Source organism: Cladophialophora immunda (assembly GCF_000835495.1).
Source record: "Cladophialophora immunda strain CBS 83496 unplaced genomic scaffold supercont1.5, whole genome shotgun sequence".
Lineage (NCBI taxonomy): Eukaryota > Fungi > Ascomycota > Eurotiomycetes > Chaetothyriales > Herpotrichiellaceae > Cladophialophora > Cladophialophora immunda.
The window spans coordinates 1,158,565-1,179,790 of NW_015622545.1; the positions used below are offsets into that span (position 1 = coordinate 1,158,565).

Genomic DNA, 21,226 nt, shown 5'->3' on the forward strand with positions numbered 1-21,226 from the left:
CGGACTTGCCCTCGCGTGACATACAGACTAGCCAGGCGTGGACGGCTGCATCGCACATATAGCACGCTTGCGGCCCGATCGAATATCCTCTGAGCACCGTCGACATCAAGATGAAGCATAGTGCGTCTTCCCTGGCGTTGATTTTCCTTGCGGCCAGTTTCGGCGCCGCTGCCACACTGGTGGGAAATGCTCACGGCCACGTCCGCCGGGATGCCAGAGGCAGTTTCCACGAAAGGTAGGTCGACAGAACGAGTCGCTGTCTTACCCATGGAACTGGAAAATCTCACACCTGATCGTGACAACTACTACCACATTGCCTTTGTTCCCCGCACAACCCCTCACACACCTGCACACTGCGCTCAAGTTTTCAACCTTTTTCAACCTTTTTCAATGCAGACCCCACTCTAGCACCTAGGACTGCGCACACACCGGAAACCACTTCCAGAATGTCAATCTGCATCCAGCACACAACTCAGTCTGCAGTGGCGCGGCAGGCCCCAGATCGCATTGGTCAGTTCCCCATTTCATGCGATAGATTCGTCTACCAGCTTTGATCCTCTCAGCGTGCCTCTCCCCAAAGTCGGCCGAAATGCCACCCGGCTGGATTCCTTGCCAGATATTTCTGCCCCCTCGGGGTTGGGGTTGTTCTTTTTCGAAAGCCGCCATCTGTTCAAGAGCTCGCGTAACATTTGCAAATTTCTGTCGAACCCGGTGACGCGAACGGGCTCTTCAGATTCTCTAGACAGTATGCCACGTCATAGAATACAGCCGCTTTGGTGTCGAGAATCTGAAATCCGAGGCGTCGCGTACGGACTGTATATCACAGCGCAACCTAAACCAGGCAAGACCGCTGTTAAGGGTGCAATTGAGATATGAATTATCAGACTGAGGAGTCTAAAAACCAGTGTGCAGGGTTTGAGCCGATTTCAGTTGACTAGCATGTAACGCACCAACGCCTTTCCCAAGGTTGTAAGGCTTCAATAGCACTTGATGTTGATGACGAAGTCTCTCATCGTTTGCGTCCGTAGGTTTATATCCAGGTCGGCGTGTCAGACCGTCCGGTTTGGTGCCTTGTTTACCGCGTCGGTAGTCGATCTGGAAGTGGAATTCAGACAAGAATTCACTCACCCACCAGCCTGCCGGAGTCAATGCCCCTTTGCAGCATTTGGGACAGGTGTCGGCCGAGAAGCGTGTCGACGCGATCTCGGCGAATGCAGGGACGGCAGGAGAACGCGCCAGTACTGGGGAGAGTCTCTGTAAGGCAAATGCCACCCTGACGGCAGCCAGAATAGGCCACGTTCTCTGCCTAGTGAAATATATCGGAATGTACCTTATGATATAGAAACTAAGGCCCGTGCGTACATGACTACAGGTGCCTCCTACGCCAGCGACGTAGCCGTCGACCTACCCGAGAGTAGATTTACGGCCGGCATATAGGAGAAATCTAGGAGGTTAGGAGACTAGGTAACTATCCCTTCCTTAATGTTACGAGCTGCTATATGACACGTAAGGTGTCCATAAGCAAACCCGAGGTAGTTTACTTAGTAATATAGTGGGGAGGGGCGATATAGCTAAGACCGGAAACTAAGCGTATAGTATATAGACCTATACGTATAGTAGGTAATCGTGAGGAACTCGATTCTATATAACTATTATTAACTATAAGGAGAACTTATATAACTAAGTATAGCTATATACTACTCGGGATATATATTTAGTATATTACTCTATTAAATATATTAAATATATTAATATATTCCGGAGTCTACTTAGGTATATTACTCTATTACTCCGCTTAGTCGTACTAATATATTTACTAAGATATTAGCGCCTAATATATTCTCCTTAGTTAACCTTCCTTCCTACTTTCTCCCTTAGTCGCCTATATTGTGAGGGTTTAGAAAGAGTTCTATAACTAGCTAGCTAACCTAGTAATAAGGAGGATAAATCTAAGGAGAGAGAAGGAAGGAATAGCTATCCTTCCTTTCTCCTTATATCCTTTAATACGCCGTAAGGAGGTAACTAGTATCCTTACCTCCTTACTCCTTCCTTATATACTTATTCTAGTCCCTTACCTTCTCCTATATATTTATTCTAACTCCTTATCTTCCCTTACGTATAGTATCTTAGCTATTAGAGTTCTATATCCCTTATACTATATACACCTTTAGCTAATTAAGAGATAGTATTTTACCTATATATTATATAGGTAAATCTTGACTAATTAGGAGGTAGTATTTCCTAGCGTTAGTCTTATCGCTAGTTCGCCAGAACTGAGCCTTCTCCTAGGTTCAACTCATCACACTACCTAACCTAAGGGTAAATTTACGCCTAGAATATATAGAGATAAGAGACGCTAGGGGTAGGGTAGATAATCCCTTACTATATAGTCGTAGAGAAGGGGCAGTAAGGTAGCTATCGACCCTATAATCTAAGGTTAGATTTCGCCCTCTAAAAGTAACGAAGGTTTACGATAGAAGAAGGCTTATAGTAGAATAGAAGGATCTTAATAGAGATAGAAGGCTCATAATATAGAAGGTTCGTGATATAAATAAAGAGAACTTATATATAGTACGTATAGGTAGATTAGGCCTCTCTAAGGTATTATAAAGGTATATCTTAGGTATTTCGTAGGTATCTTATCTTCTTCCTTAAGTACTACACTTTAGAATAGATCGATTATATATTTATTAATTATATTATAAGAAGAATCTTATAACTAAACCCTAATATCGATACTAAGATATACGCTTTCTTAGTAGTAACGCGCTCCTTACTATTAGAAATAGAGCTAAGTTAGGCTATATTATAGGCTAAAAGGTAAGTCGTCACTAAGATCGAGACATAAACCGATATAGCGAGTCTCGTTATTCACTAAGGTGGCCTCTTCCGCTACCCAAACCGTTTTATAAAATATAAAAATAAAAATAACGTCAACAGGAAAGGTAGAGAGGACGGCGGCTAAGGCAGCCTTCCAGACTAACTAGTGACTGCGGTAAAGCTTGGGATACGTGGTTGCCGATGCACGTCATCGACTGGCTGGGCTGGGTCATCAGCAGCGGCTTCACGAGCAAAGAGGCCGTGTCGTCGACGAGCGTGGCGCCTCGGACCGTGTCTTGGGGAGTATTCAGGGAAAATGCGTCATTTGTGGGAGCTGGGCTCTTCGCCCTGCTGTCGGCAGCACCACCAGAAGCACCAACCGGGGCCCTTCTCACCGCGCCCATGCGCCGTCTCTCCCGGCCTGGGGCCTGCTGCTCCTGGGTGGCCTCTGTCCGCGTCCTCTTATCCACATGGTCGTCATTGCTCACGCGGTTTTCTGGGCGCTTGAGGAAGCCTTCCGACCAAATTTACAAAGGAGCCGGTTTACAACGAAACCTGAACTCAACCTGGCCACATACACGGCGAAATAGAGCCTCATTGTGTACTCAGTGTGAGTTCCTATATTTACCCACAACGAGGATTCATTGATGTGAAAGCCACGAGCGTTGTTGGTAATCCCATCTACAATCTTCACTAGGTTTACAAGGCACTAACCTCGTATCACGACCACCGGCACATGTGGTGGACATGCAGGCGGGAGGTAAGAGACCTGCGAGTACTGTCCATTGCTCCAATAAGCCAAACGGGACCAGAAAGGAGACCTGGCGCATTTCCACGAGGCTGGGTTGGAGGAGCTGTCGTCGGTCATTGGCTGGGCTGATGATTGACCTATCACAAACAGGACCGGGAAGCTGAGCACAATCAAGATCGCGCCAAGCCGGACCGCGCTAAGCTACTTTAGGCCGCACACGGTCCGCAGGAGAAAAGTATGCTTCTCGGATCCGAGAAGCATCCTCTCCTCATACTATGAGTTTTTGTCACTGCGGGATGTAAAAGGATACTTATTACCATGGAATCTATCTATCGCTGAGTACTGCCTATCTTCAATAAGGCATCCTTGACATGACCTGTTAGGACAACATAGGGGTGCGGAACGGAGTTAATATAGAGTTTCCGCTTCCAGGCCGTGCATGACGTATGCCCAGCAGAATCTGTCCCCAACATGCCGCAGTTAAAATTTGGTGGTGCCAAGCCACGGTCCTGAGTCATCCCCTGCAGGTCCTCACAAAAATTGTTCTGGGTATTTCAACCTCTTCATCTCAGAAAATCCTTCTCGCTTCTCCCCGCTCCTCATACCGCGACAGGAAACGCACAAGATGGCCAAGGCACAGACACACACACACCCTGACCAGCACGAACCACTCAAGTTTGAAGAGCTCTTCCTAACGCAGGAAGAACATTTCACCATTCGTACGCTATCACAAATCCTGAAATGGACGGAATCCCTTGTTAGAGGCAAGGAGGTCCCGCACAGCGGGTATATGAAAAAGGATAAGAAAACGAAAGAGGAGAAGCAGCTCGAACATGCATCGACGTACAAAATCTTGAACAGCTTCTGCCAGGCTATTAATCGCGGCGGATCCGAGGTGATCGCGTTGTTACCTGGGCCTTTTACCGGAGCAGAGTTGACAGTATTCAGCGCGACTTCGACATCGACGGGTAGGTCTACCAGATGAATTACTGGGAAAACCCGTTCTAACCACGTCTTTAGAAAATGAGAGCGACGAGACTCAAGACCTTTACTTTACTCGAAATCCTCAGCAAAACGAATTTCCGAGAGCAAGGGCCGAAGCCATCAAATATTCCGTCGATTTCGCCAGTTATGGAGTGCCATCAGGCTTTACGAATGACCCATTTGGCACTTATCTTGACTTAGTCAAGGAATACTCCTTCAAGATTCCCTTCGCCTTGGTGCCGCACTTAGCTTTGACGCTACTCAAACACGCTCACACCCAGTCCTCCAAACAAGCTGGCAAACATGCCTTCGACAACTTTGGCCTCTTGACGATGTGTCTCGGCTTCCCGCGACTATCTGCTCGATTCGACCTGGGTATTAAATCTCGAAACTTCTTCCAAGTCATCATGTTACTTGATGGCAGTCCACCGACCAGCGAAGATTTCGGATATCTTGCTGAGCGTTTGCAAGATCAAGATGCAGATTCCTATGCACTTGGAGACAGCATGAAAGATAAGACTTTCACACCCGTCCAAAGGGACCTCATATCTCAGTTCCTGCGCATCCAGCTCATTACGGCAGACGCCCCGCTACCGCAGAAATTCGACGCCCGAGGCCGACGATTCCTCGCCACTGTACTATGTTCATTGTTGAAGCTATTCCAAGACAAAGTGAAGAAGGCTAGGGACAGTCAGCCGTCAAGAAATCGGACAACACCATTCAACAGGGAAAGCTATGAGATAGCTATGATGTCGTTACTCAAACTCAACCAAGGTCTCTGGCTCTTCTTCACTCGGTTCCGAGACCAAATCAAGGAAATACTCGCATGGGTCGAAAACGTCTGTGGGCTTCGGAATGCAACCCTCATCAACACTTACTCCGAACATGGCGACCAGGATATTTTGTCTTCTAGCCCCGCACCGCCATCGGATCCAGATACCCCTCCTGCTGCAGAACAAGTTTCACAGCCCTCTACCCCGACTTCAGGAATTGAGCAAGGAGTCGTTTCCCCTCGTACACCATCCCCCTCCTCAGACATTGTTTCCTCGCCACCATCGATCGGCGCGCTCAGTCCATCGGCGCCCCGCGATCAACCGCTTGAGTTAACGGCGCTAGACGACCTGACTGACGACGAAGCAAACGCAGAAGAAGTAATTGCAATCTGTGCCATCGAAGAAAATCCGCGGTCGGGATGGCACGACACCTGCTTTCGATGGTTAGAGCTTGTTATCACTCACTACGAAGCGATTCGAAACGTCCATATTTGGTCACCAAGTCGGAGCTCCTCCATTGCGAAGTCGCTAAAGAGACTAGTGCCACGGGCAGAGATCCACACTCTTGAGGTAAAGTCCTCATACGCAGACCAACGTATGCGAAGTATCAGCGAGGTACTAGAAGAGCTAGAAGAATCGCGCGTCGAACCCGAAGTTGCGGAATCCCTTAGAGAGTGGCTGGAGCGCTATACACACGAAGGAATTCAAGCTGCTAGACTCATTGGTATTCGGCCCCATGTTGATGCACAGTCTAAATGGGATGATCCAAAGTTCAAAGGTACCATGCATTGCGAGACCATTATGCTCACACTGCATGCTCTGTCAATCAAAGGCATTTTTCCCGCTTCCACCGCCAGTGCCAGGGCGATATCAGATTGTCTCAAATCCCGCGACATCATCGTACCTCCGGAGATCATTGACAGATTCAAGACTATTGGCAATATACTTGCAGTCTCAAAGAGATGCTGTCCGGCTTGCAACTCCGTGGTGTCCGCCATCCGAGATTACCAGCGTTCGAGCCGCCGAATTACGTACCCGGGGTATCATACTGTATGGTTTCCGATAGCACTACCGCCCTGGACACCCCGAAAGATTGGCCAAATCCTACTGGACACTCTTTGGAAAGCTGTGCAGGAGCGCGCGGAACGTGTCCACGACGTAGTCGAAGCGGGGAAGAAGGTTCGATGCAAAACGCCGAGCGACGCATCCCACGAGGACATCGAGGTCGAACCATATGACACTGAGCAAATCTCGCCACCCCGTGATCATGTCTTGCAATATCAAGACACTCCATCTTGGTCCACTCAGAATGAGGATGAGGACCAGCAAGCAGGGGATGAAACGCCGAGGCCATTCAAGCGTACTATGCCTATTCTACTGGCACCAGGGGCGGTAGAGCCACCAACGTCGCCTAAGCGCTCGAGGAACGTATCACCGGGGGATTTAGAGACTGAGAGTTTATTGTCGCCAACGAAGAAGACTCGGAAATGATAACGCGTGGCATTATGGATTGATAGAAGAGCTTTCCACAAGGCACTGTAGGCAGGCCTCTCCTATTTTCCATAGACAGACCAGATCAGACAGATGAATACTTCTTACTTTTGTTTCCTTCTGTTCCTGCCGTAATAGGTGGTAGTAACGCCTTAAGCGTTAGTTCTAAGTTCTCCAATGTCTTCAAGAACCCGGTTTGTTTCCGCCGTGCGCGCGTTCATAGACTACGGAAACGCAGTCCCTTATTGTCCCAAAAAACATTCACATTCAGAACTCTGTCTCAACTAGCCACTCCCTTCAGTAGGTACTGACTTCGAGCTTAGGAATCAACTGTAGGAGTGCCTATTTCCTTTCCCCTTCTTCCTTTACTTCCGCTAAAACGTTTTCAACACTTAGACTCAGCTACTAGCGCTGCGACTGGACAGCGTAAAGACCTAGTAAGAAGGACCTATACTATGCTTCGCTATCAAGCGTTTCCTTTTCTCATATCCTTGACTCTAAGCGGTCACTACTAGAACTACCTAAGGTCGTCGACTTTTCCTAGTCTCCTTTTATAAGAGAAGTTTGAGGGTTTAGAAAGAGTTCTGTAACTAGCTAGCTAACGTAGTAATAAGGAGGATAAATCTAAGGAGGGCAAGAAGGAAGGAGGAACACTCCCTCTCTATGAGGGTTTAGAAGGAGTTCTACAACTAGCTAGCTAATCTAGTAATAAGGAGGATAAATCTAAGGAGAGAGAAGGAAGGAATAACTATCCTTCCTTTCTCCTTATATCCTCTAATGCGCTATAAGGAGGTAACTATTATCCTCACCTCCTTACTCCTTCCCTTATATACTTATTCTAGCTCCTTACCTTCCCTTACGTACGGTATCTTAGCTATTAGGACTTCATATCCCTTATACCGTATACGTCTTAACTAACTAGGAGGTAGTATTTCGCCTATACATTATATAGGTAAATCTTAACTAATTAGGAGATAGTATTTCCTAGCGTTAGTCTTGGCGCTGGTTCGCTAGAACCGAGCCTTCTCCTGAGTTCAACCTATCATACGAATAGTCTTTTAACTACTTATCCTATCCGCTATATAGAGGTATAAGTTATATTAGTGTCACTGATAACCCTAGGTAACTAGGTATATACGATATATACTTATACTTATACTTATATAGGGTAATAAAAAGAAATCTCGTACGTACGTAAAGTTAAATTAGATTTTAGGCTAAAGCTCTAGTTAGGATAATTTAAAAGTTATTATCGTCCTTATTATCTAACGATAATTCTATAGTCTCGTCCCTATTATTATTATCTATAGCTAATAAATAACGTAACGTATAATTATACTACTTATAATTAGTATAGACTTCCCTAAAGTATTCTAGAAGTTAGTGACACTCTAGAAAAGATATTTGATAGTTTATACACTAATTATTATACTAAACTAGTCGTACGCTATATAATTAAATTAATACGGCATTAATATAGGAGGGCTAATAGGACCTAAGCTACCTAACTATAATATAGCTATAGATAAAGGCTGTGATGGGTTGAACCCAGGAGAAGGCTCGGTTCTGGCGAACTAGTGCCAAGACTAACGCTAGGAAATACTACCTCCTAATTAGTCAAGATTTACCTATATAATATACAGGCGAAATACTACCTCCTGATTAGTCAAGACGCATACAGTGCAAGGGACATAAAGTCCTAATAAGCTAAGATACCGTACGTAAGGGAAGATAAGGAGTTAGAATAAGTATATAAGGGAAGGTAAGGAGCTAGAATAAGTACGTAAGGGAAGGAGTAAGGAGGTGGGGACAATAGTTACCTCCTTATAACGCGTTAGAGGATATAAGGAGAAAGGAAGGATAGCCATTCCTTCCTTCTCTCTCCTCAGATTTATCCTCCTTATTACTAGGTTAGCTAGCTAGTTATAGAACTCTTTCCAAACCCTCATATTGGCTATATTAAGACCTAGTATTACTAGAGGCTAACGACTTTAAGGACTATAGGTGTACAGAGCTAACTCCTACCTATATACGAGTAAAAGCGGTACTCGCTATAATACTAAATTAGTAGTAGTAAGGGTAGTAGCGGCCTAGGCCATATCCTAATGGATAATAGCTAATCGATCGTTATTCCTACTCTTTATATTAATATCGTACGCTATTAAAGGGGGGGGGAGGATTAGATCGTATTATGCTATTATAAACACTAACATAATTAAGTTAGTAAGTATCTGATAATTAGGGACTAAGTACGTATAATTAGTGATAGTAGTAATAGTAGTAGTAGCGATAGTAGCGGTGACGGTAGTAGTATTAGTGATTAGTAGAAGGAAAGAATTTTAGGGGCGAAAAGTTTTCGCTTATGTGCTGTACGTGACTAGGTCTTAGTGTACGGAAATACTAAGAGTATTACTAAAATACTAATACATTCTGATCTATATTAGGTATTGTATCGTGCTTATCAATACGGTATCGAAAACCACCCTGGCTAGACACGCCGCAACGACAGTGGTTGTTGTTAAGCCGTCGGAACCTCCTTTATATGCCGCCTCCTTTACATACCGGTTTTCTCAGGTATGAGCCTATTAGGCGGCCTCCGACTATAGTCGCGAAGATGGCGATATTAGTGTACGTTCTCAATATACTTAGTGTAGTTAGAGTCAATATAGTCGTTAGTCGTGGTTTACTTAACGGATTTATAGTAGATTAGGCATACCACTATCATAAGTATTTCATAAGTTAATGTATTCGAATCCAGAAGTAAGCCGTTACTCTCACCCTCTATTACTTAATAGATATTGACTCGGTAAGCCTACGTAACTCTACGGTACTACTACTTATCCACTATATATTCGCCGTTATCTAAAGCTTCGCTAACTATCTCTATTAACCACTCCCTACTAGACTTCTCTATTTTAGCCCGCTTATCCGTATCGATAGGCTAGAACATTATAACTATAGCCTTAAGGTCTCCGTTCGCCTTAGCTAACGTATTAAACTCGTTAGCATTTATAGATTTCACGATTCCTCCTTACTCTTCGGTCTAGATCTTTAAGGTAGCTACCTAAAGAGTTAAGAATAGCGATATTCGAAATTAGTTATTTCCCTAGTTAATAAGGACCTAGGCTATATTAAACGTAGGTTTTAGTAGCTCTTCTTTCTTCTTAGTAGAGTAGATAAGGATTTTTAAAGTAACGGTATCCTAAGTAGCTATATCTAAAGTAGTAGTCGCGAGAGGATTATTCGGAATAGTAAGGTTTATTCTAACTAATATACCTAATTCGTACATAAGATAGAGATACTTAGAGTACTCTAGAAACTAAGATCGTAAAATAGGTGAATTTATTATATATAAGGAGAAAGATAAAGATAGATAGAGCGCCTAGAGTATAAAACATCGTAAGGTTATATATATAGGCGCGAAGTACGCTAATATATAATAGGAAAGAGACCCTTTATATCCGAGAGCTATTTAGCGCGGGCGCTAACGAAAAAGAGAAATAGAAGAGGTTCGTAGTGAGAGATGATAAATAGAGGCGTAGGCGTCCTTAAGAAAGACGGAATTAAGGCTCGTTTATCACTCCTAGTGTGAGGGAGGGGCCTAAGTAGCTAATAGAGTTAGTGTGTAGGAGTGCTAAGCGATAAAAGTTGAAATTCCGGAAGTTCTCTCTAGCATTTAGAGTGCACTAGGTATTAGGTGCTAGGTTCTAAGTGTCGCGCATAAAGTTTGAATTCCTAGGGGCTACTAGAGCGCTAGTGAGTTATCTAAAGTTTAAACTCTAGGAATGCTAGCCTACGCTAGCCTACGCTCAAGTATGTTGATAGCCCGACGTTTACACTTTTTAACTTGCGTAACTTGGGCGTAGGCCACCTTTTTCCTAAAGGCTAAAAAGTTACACACCCTCACTAACTTAACTTAACTTAATATGCCTTAACATAACATCACACCCTTACTCTTATTAAAGTAGCTCGTGCACCTATATCTCGTCCGTCTTACTCACGTATCGTGTATCGTGTAGGCCGTATGTTATACAGCTAATATGATGGCGTGATAGTGTGCTATGTGCTTACATCGGTACCGGAGATGATTTTCGTGGCCGTGGCTGAGTAAGTGGCTATAGGCGTCCACTTACTCTCGAGTGTATTTGCCTATACTACCTCTCTTCACAACCTATCATACTTAATCTAACATAAAGCCCTTATTATCGTCGATATAGCTGAGTAGTTCCTTACGATCGGATTACTATACCTCTAAGCGCGCTAGCTCGTATAGGAAGAGGGTGCCGGCTAGCTAGACCGCTAATCTACTTTCCGGCGTTGATTTCCGGATAGGCGGCGGTGGAGGTGAGGTCTTTTAGCCGCTATAATAGTGGCGGTGCGTTCGATTTATACTACAGTGGCAGCGGTAAATAGAGTCACTAGGTAGGTACTTGAGTCTGAAGTCGCCTTCTAGGTCGGCGGTCCCGTATAGTATAATAGCGGGCGCTAAGTATATATATAACTCCGGCGTAGCATCGATCAGGCTCTCTCGCACATGCCGTTAAAAGTGGCTAACGCCGTTAATGGTCATATAGAGAGAAGATAATCCTCCGCAGCGCGAATACTTAATTATGGAAAGAATGAAGAGCCTCGGCCTATAGCTAGCCATAGAGAAGCTTCTGCTAGAAGTGGCCGATAAAGAGGTAATGCTATAGTGGTGTGTCGACGGTCTGGACGATGCTTAGATAGGTATTACGATGCCTTAGGGTCAAATATCTATTAAGTATCCATCTCTTTCATAGTTCGTTATGTATGCTTTAGGGTTAAGTATCTATCTCTATTATAGTTTATTATGTATATTTGCCCTAGGGTTAAGTATGCATTAAGTATCCATCTCTTTCACAGTCCGTTCTATCTATCTGAATAATCTGGATGGCCTTCCTAGTTGCCGTATAGATATTATAAGTGATCTTTTAAGCCGGATAGTCTTCCTCGTTATAGATGTTGTAAGTTAACGATGTTTCGAGGCTGAGGATAACCTCGAGCCAGATAGTCTTCCTTATTATAGTCGAGGCCGAGGATAATTACGTTATAGATGGCCTTCCTAGTTACTATGTAGATGACCTTCCTCGTTATAGTGTAGATATTATAAGTCGTCTTTCGAGCTGAGGCTGAGGAGGTCTTCGTTAGGCTTAAATCTCCTTAGCTAGATAGTCCTACGGCATCATGTTAGTCTTGGGTTGGCTATAGATGCAGAAAGGATAGGATAGGACACACCTGCGCTAAGTGCTCCTCAGACTCGCTGATTTTGGCTCTTGTAGGCACGACCACGAGCTGGCCATAGTCAGTCAGTGAATGGCGTCGAGAATAAAACAAAGTAACATAAAGCAAAAACAAAGCAAAACACTATACTAACTGCGCTATAACTAGCAATATTCACCCTGACATTATATGTACCCTAACATCATTCACACTATATCCCGTAGGGTAGATAAGGGTATTAGGGTATTGATTAAATGCCCTGTCTATAAACTGGGGGTGGACTACTTAACTGCGCTAGATAGACTACGGTGGACTGCGGTGGACTGCTTGACTATATTACGGATCCTCTAACCTTCGATAGGATACATTGGAAACTTACTCGTACGGTCTAACAGTAGGTGTAGGCTAGTAATAGTCGCTAACCATTCCATTTAAGCTAACTATAATCGGCGCTAGTCCATATAGTTTACTTATTTCATATCCTAATAAGCGATGCTATACCGGCGTAAGGTGGTGTGCGGGAGCCTTTAGGCTGAACAGCGGAGAGTAGCACAGTAGCATAGAGCAGTACAGCATAGAGCAGGCAGAGGAGACCAGGTAGAGAAGCGTCAGGCCTAGGCAATGGTCGAGACTATCGAGGGACGGACGGTGGTGCGAGAGCGTAGGGTTGTCGAGGCTAGGTAGAGTAGAAGGGGGGCGTACTAATGAATACTCCCGACGTTAAGGGCGGCTCAAGGACCTAAGGGGGCTGCTAACTGGGCCAGGACCACATTCCAGGCCTTCCTAGGACTGACACCAGCGCCTAGTGCCTAGTGCCCAGTGCTACAGTGCCAGAGTGGGTCTGCGTCAAAAAATACTTAGATTATGCGAGTGCCCTTCTTACCCTCTACCATCTTGCCCTCTACTATCTTACCCTCTACCATCTTCCCCTCTACCATCTTACCTTCTACCATCTTATCTTCAACCCTCTACCCTCTACCCTCTACCTACGTCTCCAGAAGAAAATCTTCCTCGCCTTCTCGCTGATGCTAGAATCCCGTTTAATCGTAGTATATATAAGTATAATAACTACGTACGTACCTAGCTCACCGTTACTTACTACTTATGTAGCGAGAGTTATCATACTCGTAACTATAGCTAAACCGAGACTAATATAATACTATAGGACTATCTAAATAAGGAGATTCATACCTAACGAAGACTTCCTCAGCCTTAGCCTCTTATCCTTAGCCTTAGCCTCAAAAGATAACTTATAGTATCTATACTATAACGAGGAAGGCTATCTATAAAAGGTAATATCTATAATAAGATAATATCTATAAAGAGGTAACGTCTATAATAAGAAAGACTATCTAGCTTACGATTATCCTAGCCTTAGCCTTAAAAGACGACTTATAGTATCTATAACGAGGAAGGCTATCTGGCTCGAGATTATCTTCACTCTCAGCCCCTTATCCTTACCCTCAGCCTTAAAAGAGAACCTATAACATCTATACGGTAACTAGGAAGGCTATCTATAATAAGGTAATATCAATAACGAGGTAACATCTATAATAAGAAAGACTATCTAGCCTAAGATTATCCTTACTCTCAGCCTCTTATCCTTACCCTCAGCCTTAAAAGAAAACTTATAATATCTATAACGAGGAAGGTCATTTATAAAGAGGAAGACTATCTATAATAAGGTAATATCTATATAATAATAAGGAAGGTTATTTATAACGAGGAAGACTATCTAGCTTAAAAGATCACTTATAATATCTCCCTTAGCCTCGACTTATAATATCTACACTATAATAAGATAGTATCTATAATAAGATTATCCTATATTAGCCTCGAAATATCGATAACTTATAATATCTATATAGTAACTAAGAAGACTATCTAGCTCGAGATTATCCTACCTCGAAATAGAACTTATTATAACTTTAGATAAAGGCTATCTAGCTTAATATTACTCTTAGCCTTAGCCTTAAAAGGTTACTTATAAATTCTATAATAAGATAACGTCTATAATAAGAAAGACTATTTAGTCTAAGATTACTCTCACCCTTAGCCTTAAAAGAGAACTTATAATACCTATAATAAGGAAGTTAATATAGCTCGAAAGATTACTTATAATATCTATAATAAGGAAGGCTATCTATAATAACTTATAATATCTATATAGTAATAAGGAAGACTATATAGCTTAAGATTATCCTTAGCCCTAAATTAACCTTAAAAATAAGTTACGATATCTCTAACGAGAAAGGCTATAAAAGATACTTAGTCTTTATTAATTAGAGCTTAGATAGTCTACTCCTATAGAATTAAAACGCTATTATCTTCTCTACGCCCTCTCCTATAAAGGATTACTAACTTGTAAGAAGAGAACTTACTAAACTACGGTAATAAAGACTATTTAGCTTAAGATTTCTCTTAACCTCTAAAGATAACTCGTAATATCTATAATAAGGAAGGCTATTCTTCTAGATAAGGAGCTTTACTAACTAAGGTTAATAGCTCTCCCTATAAAAGAACTCCTTAATAGTTATCTTAAACGTATCTACTACCTTCTTATAGGATAGTAATCTACTCTATTATAATCTAAGTCTAGTCACTATATCTAAAAGCGCCCTAAGTACTGTAAATCATAGCCTTATAAAGGTTAGCGTCCTTAGCCTCGAGATTTTCCTTAGCTATAGCTACGAGATTATCCTTAGCCTCTACTGTAATAAGACTATCTAGTCTAAGCCTATCTCTAGCCTTAAAAGATAACTCACTATAGCTACATTAACGTAATATCTATAATAACGAAGACTATCTATAACGATAAAGGCTATCTAGTCTAAGATTATCCTAGCCTTAGCCTCGAAAGGTAACTTATAATATCTCCCTTAGCCTCAAAGGATAACTTATAATATCTTTAACGAAGACTGTCTAGCTTAAGATTAGCCTTAGCCTCTAAAGACGACTTATAATATCTATATAGTAACGAGGAAGACTATCTAGCCTAAGATTACCCTTAGCCTTAACTACGATAAGGGCTCTATATCTAGTTAAGTATAATCTAGGTTATAAAGAGAGGTAGGATAGGTAAACACACTAGAAAGGCTACGCCGACGGCTACGGAAATCATCTCCGATAACCACGCCGACAACTACGCCCGCGCCTAAGTTTACAGAAATCAACTCCGACGACGACGCTAGCACGCCAGCACGCCAGCACGCCATCACGTTAGCTACACGACATGCGCGCTGCACGATACACGGTGCACGAGCAAGAAGGATAGTATATTACGATTATATATAGACTATCGTAAGCTAAACGATATTACTATTAAAAACGTTTACTTACTACTATAGATTAATAAGCTCTGGGATAGGCTTAGAGAAATAAAGTATTTTATAATAATTAATATAAGAGATACGTAAATTATACATATATTAAGGAAGGTAAAGAATAGAAGATAGCCTTTAGGACCTAATATAGACTATATTATAAGGGTTTAGAAAGAGTTCTATAACTAACTAGCTAATCTAATAATAAGGAGGATAAATCTAAGGAGAGAGAAGGAAGAAATAGCTATTCTTCCTTTCTCCTTATATCCTCTAATATATTATAAGAAGGTAACTATTATTCTTACCTCCTTACTTCTTTCCTTATATACTTATTTTAACTTCTTACCTTCCCTTATATACTTATTCTAACTCCTTATCTTCCCTTATATATAGTATCTTAACTATTAGGACTTTATATCTCTTATACTATATATATCTTAACTAATTAAGAGATAGTATTTCACATATATATTATATAGATAAATCTTAACTAATTAGGAGATAGTATTTCCTAACGTTAGTCTTAACGCTAGTTTACTAAAACTAAGCCTTCTCCTAAGTTTAATTTATTATATTACTCCCCCTCTCCTTCTATACTTACTTAGGAAGTCTTATATATATCTAGTATAATAGAGTCTTATAGTATATTAGTTAGTTTCTATATTAGTTTAGTATATCTAGTCTATTTTACTAGATATTACTTCTATAAGGGTTTGGAAAGAGTTCTGCAACTAGCTAGCCAACCTAGTAATAAGGAGGATAAATCTAAGGAGAGAGAAGGAAGGAATGGCTATCCTTCCTTTCTCCTTATATCCTCCAACGCGCCGTAAGGAGGTAACTATTATCCCCACCTCCTTACTCCTTCCCTTACGTACTTATTCTAACTCCTTACCTTCCCTTACGTACAATGTCTTAGCTTATCAGAACTTTATATCCCTTACACTATATGCGTCTTGACTAATTAGGAGGTAGTATTTCGCCTATACATTATATAGGTAAATCTTGACTAATCAGGAGGTAGTATTTCCTAGCGTTAGTCTTAGCGCTAGTTCGCCAGAACCGAGCCTTCTCCTGGGTTCAACCTATCACATCTGGTATAAGGGATATAAAGTCCTAATAGCTAAGATACTATATGTAAGGGAAGATAAGGAGTTAGAATAAGTACGTAAGGGAAGATAAGGAGCTAGAATAAGTATATAAGGAAAGGAGTAAGAAGGTAAGGATAATAGTTATCTTCTTATAGTACGTTAGAGAATATAAGGAGAAAGGAAGGATAGCTATTCCTTCCTTCTCTCTCCTTAGATTTATCCTTCTTATTATTAGGTTAACTAGCTAATTATAGAACTCTTTCTAAACTCTTATATTAGGATAAATCTCCTATTTCTTATACCTTCTCTATATATATTAATAATAGAAATAGATTTATTATCTATATTAGATCTAACTCCACCCCTAGAGTGAGTAGTATAGTTATATTAAATAGTTTAGATATAGAACTAGTGAATAGAAGGTCTAGAGTAGCTACTCTAGAATTAGTAGAATAGGAGTACTTCTACTCCTAAGTTAATATTATAGGAGAATAGTAACGTATAGGAACTAATAGCTATATGTAAATTATTAGATTAGAAATATCGGAAACTCCCTAAACTCTCTAAGTTTAGTAGAAAGTAGATAGAATTTCGACTATAGCTTATATAGATAAAGGCGAAGCTTAGTATTAATAAGGATAAGGATACTAAGATTATATGATTTTAGTATATATATAGTAGACTATAAGGAGAAGCCCTTACGTAAGTTAGCGCCTAAGTAGATATAGTTACTTTAATAGATTAGATAACGGTTTAAGGTCTTTTTACGTAACTATAGGCGGCGTATAAAGACTATAAAGTCACTAAGTAAGTATCTTAGAAACTTAGCTTTATATAGTAAGGGATAAAGATATTTAGTACGTTCCTTACTAAATTCGACTATATAATACTAGACGCTAGCGGTCTTAGTTAGGATAACTAGGTTATGAAGACCTTCCTAGTTAACTATCTATTATATGAGCTATAGAATATAATTATAGTAACCTCTATCTCTAGGTCCTATAAGGAGTACTATATATTACTTTATACCGTTAGTACTAACCTAGAGAATCTCTAATATAAGAAGGGATAGGATAAGCCCTATATAATAAAGGGCTTATTAACGTTAATTAAGGTTACTCTAGCGGAAGATATAATAGAGTAGGAGCTGTTAGATACTACTATTATAGCTATTATATATACGTAGCGCGCTTAATAGATATCTAAGGAAATATTAGATAAGTGAAAGGAAGTAGGACGCTATCTTTAATATAGATTAGGAGAATACTTTATACACTAATACTCCCTACTTCTAGTAATATATCCTTAAGTAGGATATATAATAACTATTACTATAACTATAGAAGAAGAGGGTAAAGAGGATCTAAAAAACGAGTAGCTCCTAATAAAAGTCGCTATTAGGAGCGTATAAAGATTTAGGAGGCCTAACGAGGATTTTAAGACTTAATAAATAAGTTATCTTTCTTATTACCTTTAATAGTAAATAAAGAGTATTCTATATCTATACTTATAAATTCTAAGTATTAATTATATAATCTTATTAACGCTTATTTTACTTCTTAATAGAATCTTTAATATATATAGATTCCTTCTTAATCTATTATAGAATTTAATAAATTAATGAACTTATTAATCTTAAAAGTAGCTAAATTAAAGATTAATATTAATAGATATAAGAAAACTACCTTCCTATATATTATCTTAAGTTTAGCCTTATATAATATTATATTAAGACTTCCTTAGATAGAACGGAATAATATATAGCTTTACCTAAAGAAGTTCTATTTATATCTAGAACTATAGAGGATACGTAACGTGGGTGCATAGCGAGTCACGTAGCATAGCGAGTCGCGCACTTTCCGCGCTATATATTACCTTTAACTTATTTCTTTAAGTACTCCACTAAAATAAATGAAATTAACTCAGAAAGAAGCCAGAATACTTCTTGCCCTTTAAGCTCTTAAATAAGATCCTAAATAGAGTGTACGATCTATTACTAAAGTCTATAATATCCCTAAAGTAACCCTCCGTAATCGAAGGAAGAGTCGACCTTTCTAATGCGACTAACTAGCGAATTCTCGAAATTTAACTAACCTTAAAGAATCAGTCCTCGTACGAGAGGTCCTTAACCTATATGCGTTAGGATTTCCTCCCCAACTTAGTAGTGTAGGAGATATGGCTAATAAACTACGTACGACGCGTAGCGCGTTACGCGTCGGACCTCGCTAGGCATCGAACTTTATTAAACGACATTAAGAGCTATAAACGCGATTTATACGTAGATACGACTACTAGAGAGCCTAATACGAAGATCTAGTAATCATTTAAGCCTAGTTTAACCTTATACAGAACGTAATAGCTAAGTATAGGATCCATAAAGATAACACTTAGAACTTTAACGAGACTAGGTTTATGATGGGCCTAATCTTATCCGTAATGGTTATAACGAGTTCTGAAGGGTATGGAAAGGTTAAGATAGTATAGCCTAGCAATCGAGAATAGGCTATAGTGATCTAGGGTGTTAATTTATATAGCTAGGCTATACCGCCTTTTATTGTGGTCGCTAGTAAGTATCACCTCGCATTATGGTACCGAGACAGTCCCCTTCTATCTAACTAGGTTATCGCACTTAGCGATAATAGATGGATAACGAACGAGATTAGTCTTAATTAGGTTAAATACTTTAATAAATATAGTCGTAGTTATACGAAGGGTACGTTTCGTCTATTAATCCTAGATAGCTATAAAAGTCATCACTTAGTGGATTTTAAGGCCTACTATAAGGAGAATAACATTATTACACTCTATATGCCTATATATTCATTATATCTACTTTAATCACTTAACGTTAGGTATTTTAGTCCCTTAAAGCGATCGTACGGTAAAGAAATCGAGAACCTAATCTAGATATACGTAACCTATATTACTAAGGTTGAGTTCTTTACCGCGTTTAAGAACGCTTTTTTTACTTCCTTCGGCGAAGATAACGTACGAGGAGATCTCCGAGGAGTAGAGCTTATCCCTTTTAATCTAGATACGGTCCTTTCGAAGCTAGATATAAAGCTTCGGATGCTAATACTACTAACACTCCCCTCGCTAATAACTACCCCTTAAGTCTCTAAGACGCTATAGACTACGTACGAAGTAACTTTATAGTCTGATTTTATTAAGGGGAAAGTCGCTTAATATTAAGATAGCTCTCTAATAGCGATTTATAAGGCGATAGACTAGATAGTGAAAGGTACGACTATTATAATGCATTAAATGGTATTGATAAAGGATCGTATCCGGGAGCTTAAAGAGGTAAATCGTACGCTAAGTAAGCGTCGTAGAGAGAAAAGGATACGGATCTAATAAGGAGGATCACTTACTATACGAGATGCGTAGGATATGATCGATTAGAGGGATGTGGATAAGTAGGTGGAGTAAGAAAAGCGTGTAAGTGGTAGTCGTACGAGAGGGGGTAAGCTAACTCAACGACGATGTGGTACCTGCGGAAAGCCTAGGCACAATGCACGTACATGTCAAGAGGATAAAGAAATATCTAATGTATCTAGTTCTGAGTAGATTAAGTGAATTTATCTTAGGTTAGTGGTGTAATTGAATTAGATTGTCGTACGGTGGTCGTTAGGTGCGCGAATCGCTATGCTGCGCGACTCGCTATGCACCCACGTTACTAGTTTATAATCTTCGCCTAATCTATTAAGAAAGATAGATACCTAGAAATCGTTATTGAAATTATGTCTAAGTGCCTCAAAACCTAATCGATTAGCGCGTAGTTTATTAACGTATTCTTCTAGTGTTACGAACTGTTTAGATAGGTAACTATTGACTAGTATCGTCTATCGATAGACTACCGCGAGGCCTTACTATTCGTAAGCTTATTTTAGCTTTATAAGAATATCCTTTGCGGTCTTCTTATATATAATAAGTAGTTTAACGTGATTAGTATAGAGATTGTAGATCACCCCCTATGCCTTTAAGTTCACTATCTCCCATTTCTTAAATCTCTTAATCTCTTAACTAAGCCATTGATCATAGTTCGCGTTAAGCGTAGGGATATCAAAACCCTTTTCAGGTCGTAGTTACTTATGCGCTAGGAAATCTAACGTTACTTTTGCTTTTACTTTAGTATCCAGTGTCTCTGGATTCATAACTACCGGTCGTGAGATCGCAGTATAGCACTCCTAGGCGCGGAGTTCTATCTTATAGGCTGGTAACTAGACTGCGTAATTAGACTTACCTTATAGGATTAAGCGATTCTTGCGATTATTGGACCCCCCTATGTTACCTATTGTTCCACCTTTTCTGCTTTAATTTGCTTAGGAATTCGTGGTGGGATAGGCTAGGTAGGGGCTGTGATCGAGGATTAGTAGGAATTTTCCGATTATGACTGATTGGCGCTCGGTTGACGCTCTGCCAGAGGCTAATTCGGCGATCTAGGTATAGCTACGCACCCCGCGGTATTAGTCTATCTAATGATAGAGGGATTAATAGGCCGATCCGTGATAGAATCGCCTGAGATTGGTGGGCGCGATTTGTTATTAGTTTGACTGCCTACACGGTTCCAACTAGGATACCGTTGCTGCATAACCAATAACACAACCCGTAGAACGAAGGATAGGTTATTCCTGCTAGATAGCCAGGAAAGGATGACCTAGGATGAACCAAACGACGCTTGAGTAACGCGTAATTAAGCGTTTAGGCGCTCATAACCTGTAGAACTAACTTCATGAATTGATTGATTGTTCTTTC

General features: G+C 40.7%; 1 protein-coding gene across 1 annotated transcript; it reads left to right on the forward strand.

Moving 5' to 3' along the window:
- Positions 1-4,196: 4,196 nt before the first annotated feature.
- On the forward strand, positions 4,197-6,819 carry PV07_08698 (uncharacterized protein; the record flags this gene model as incomplete). Its single annotated transcript, XM_016395892.1, has 2 exons — positions 4,197-4,539; positions 4,592-6,819. 2 exons carry the CDS (start codon positions 4,197-4,199, stop codon positions 6,817-6,819), a joined length of 2,571 nt encoding a protein of 856 aa, XP_016245748.1.
- Positions 6,820-21,226: the final 14,407 nt, after the last annotated feature.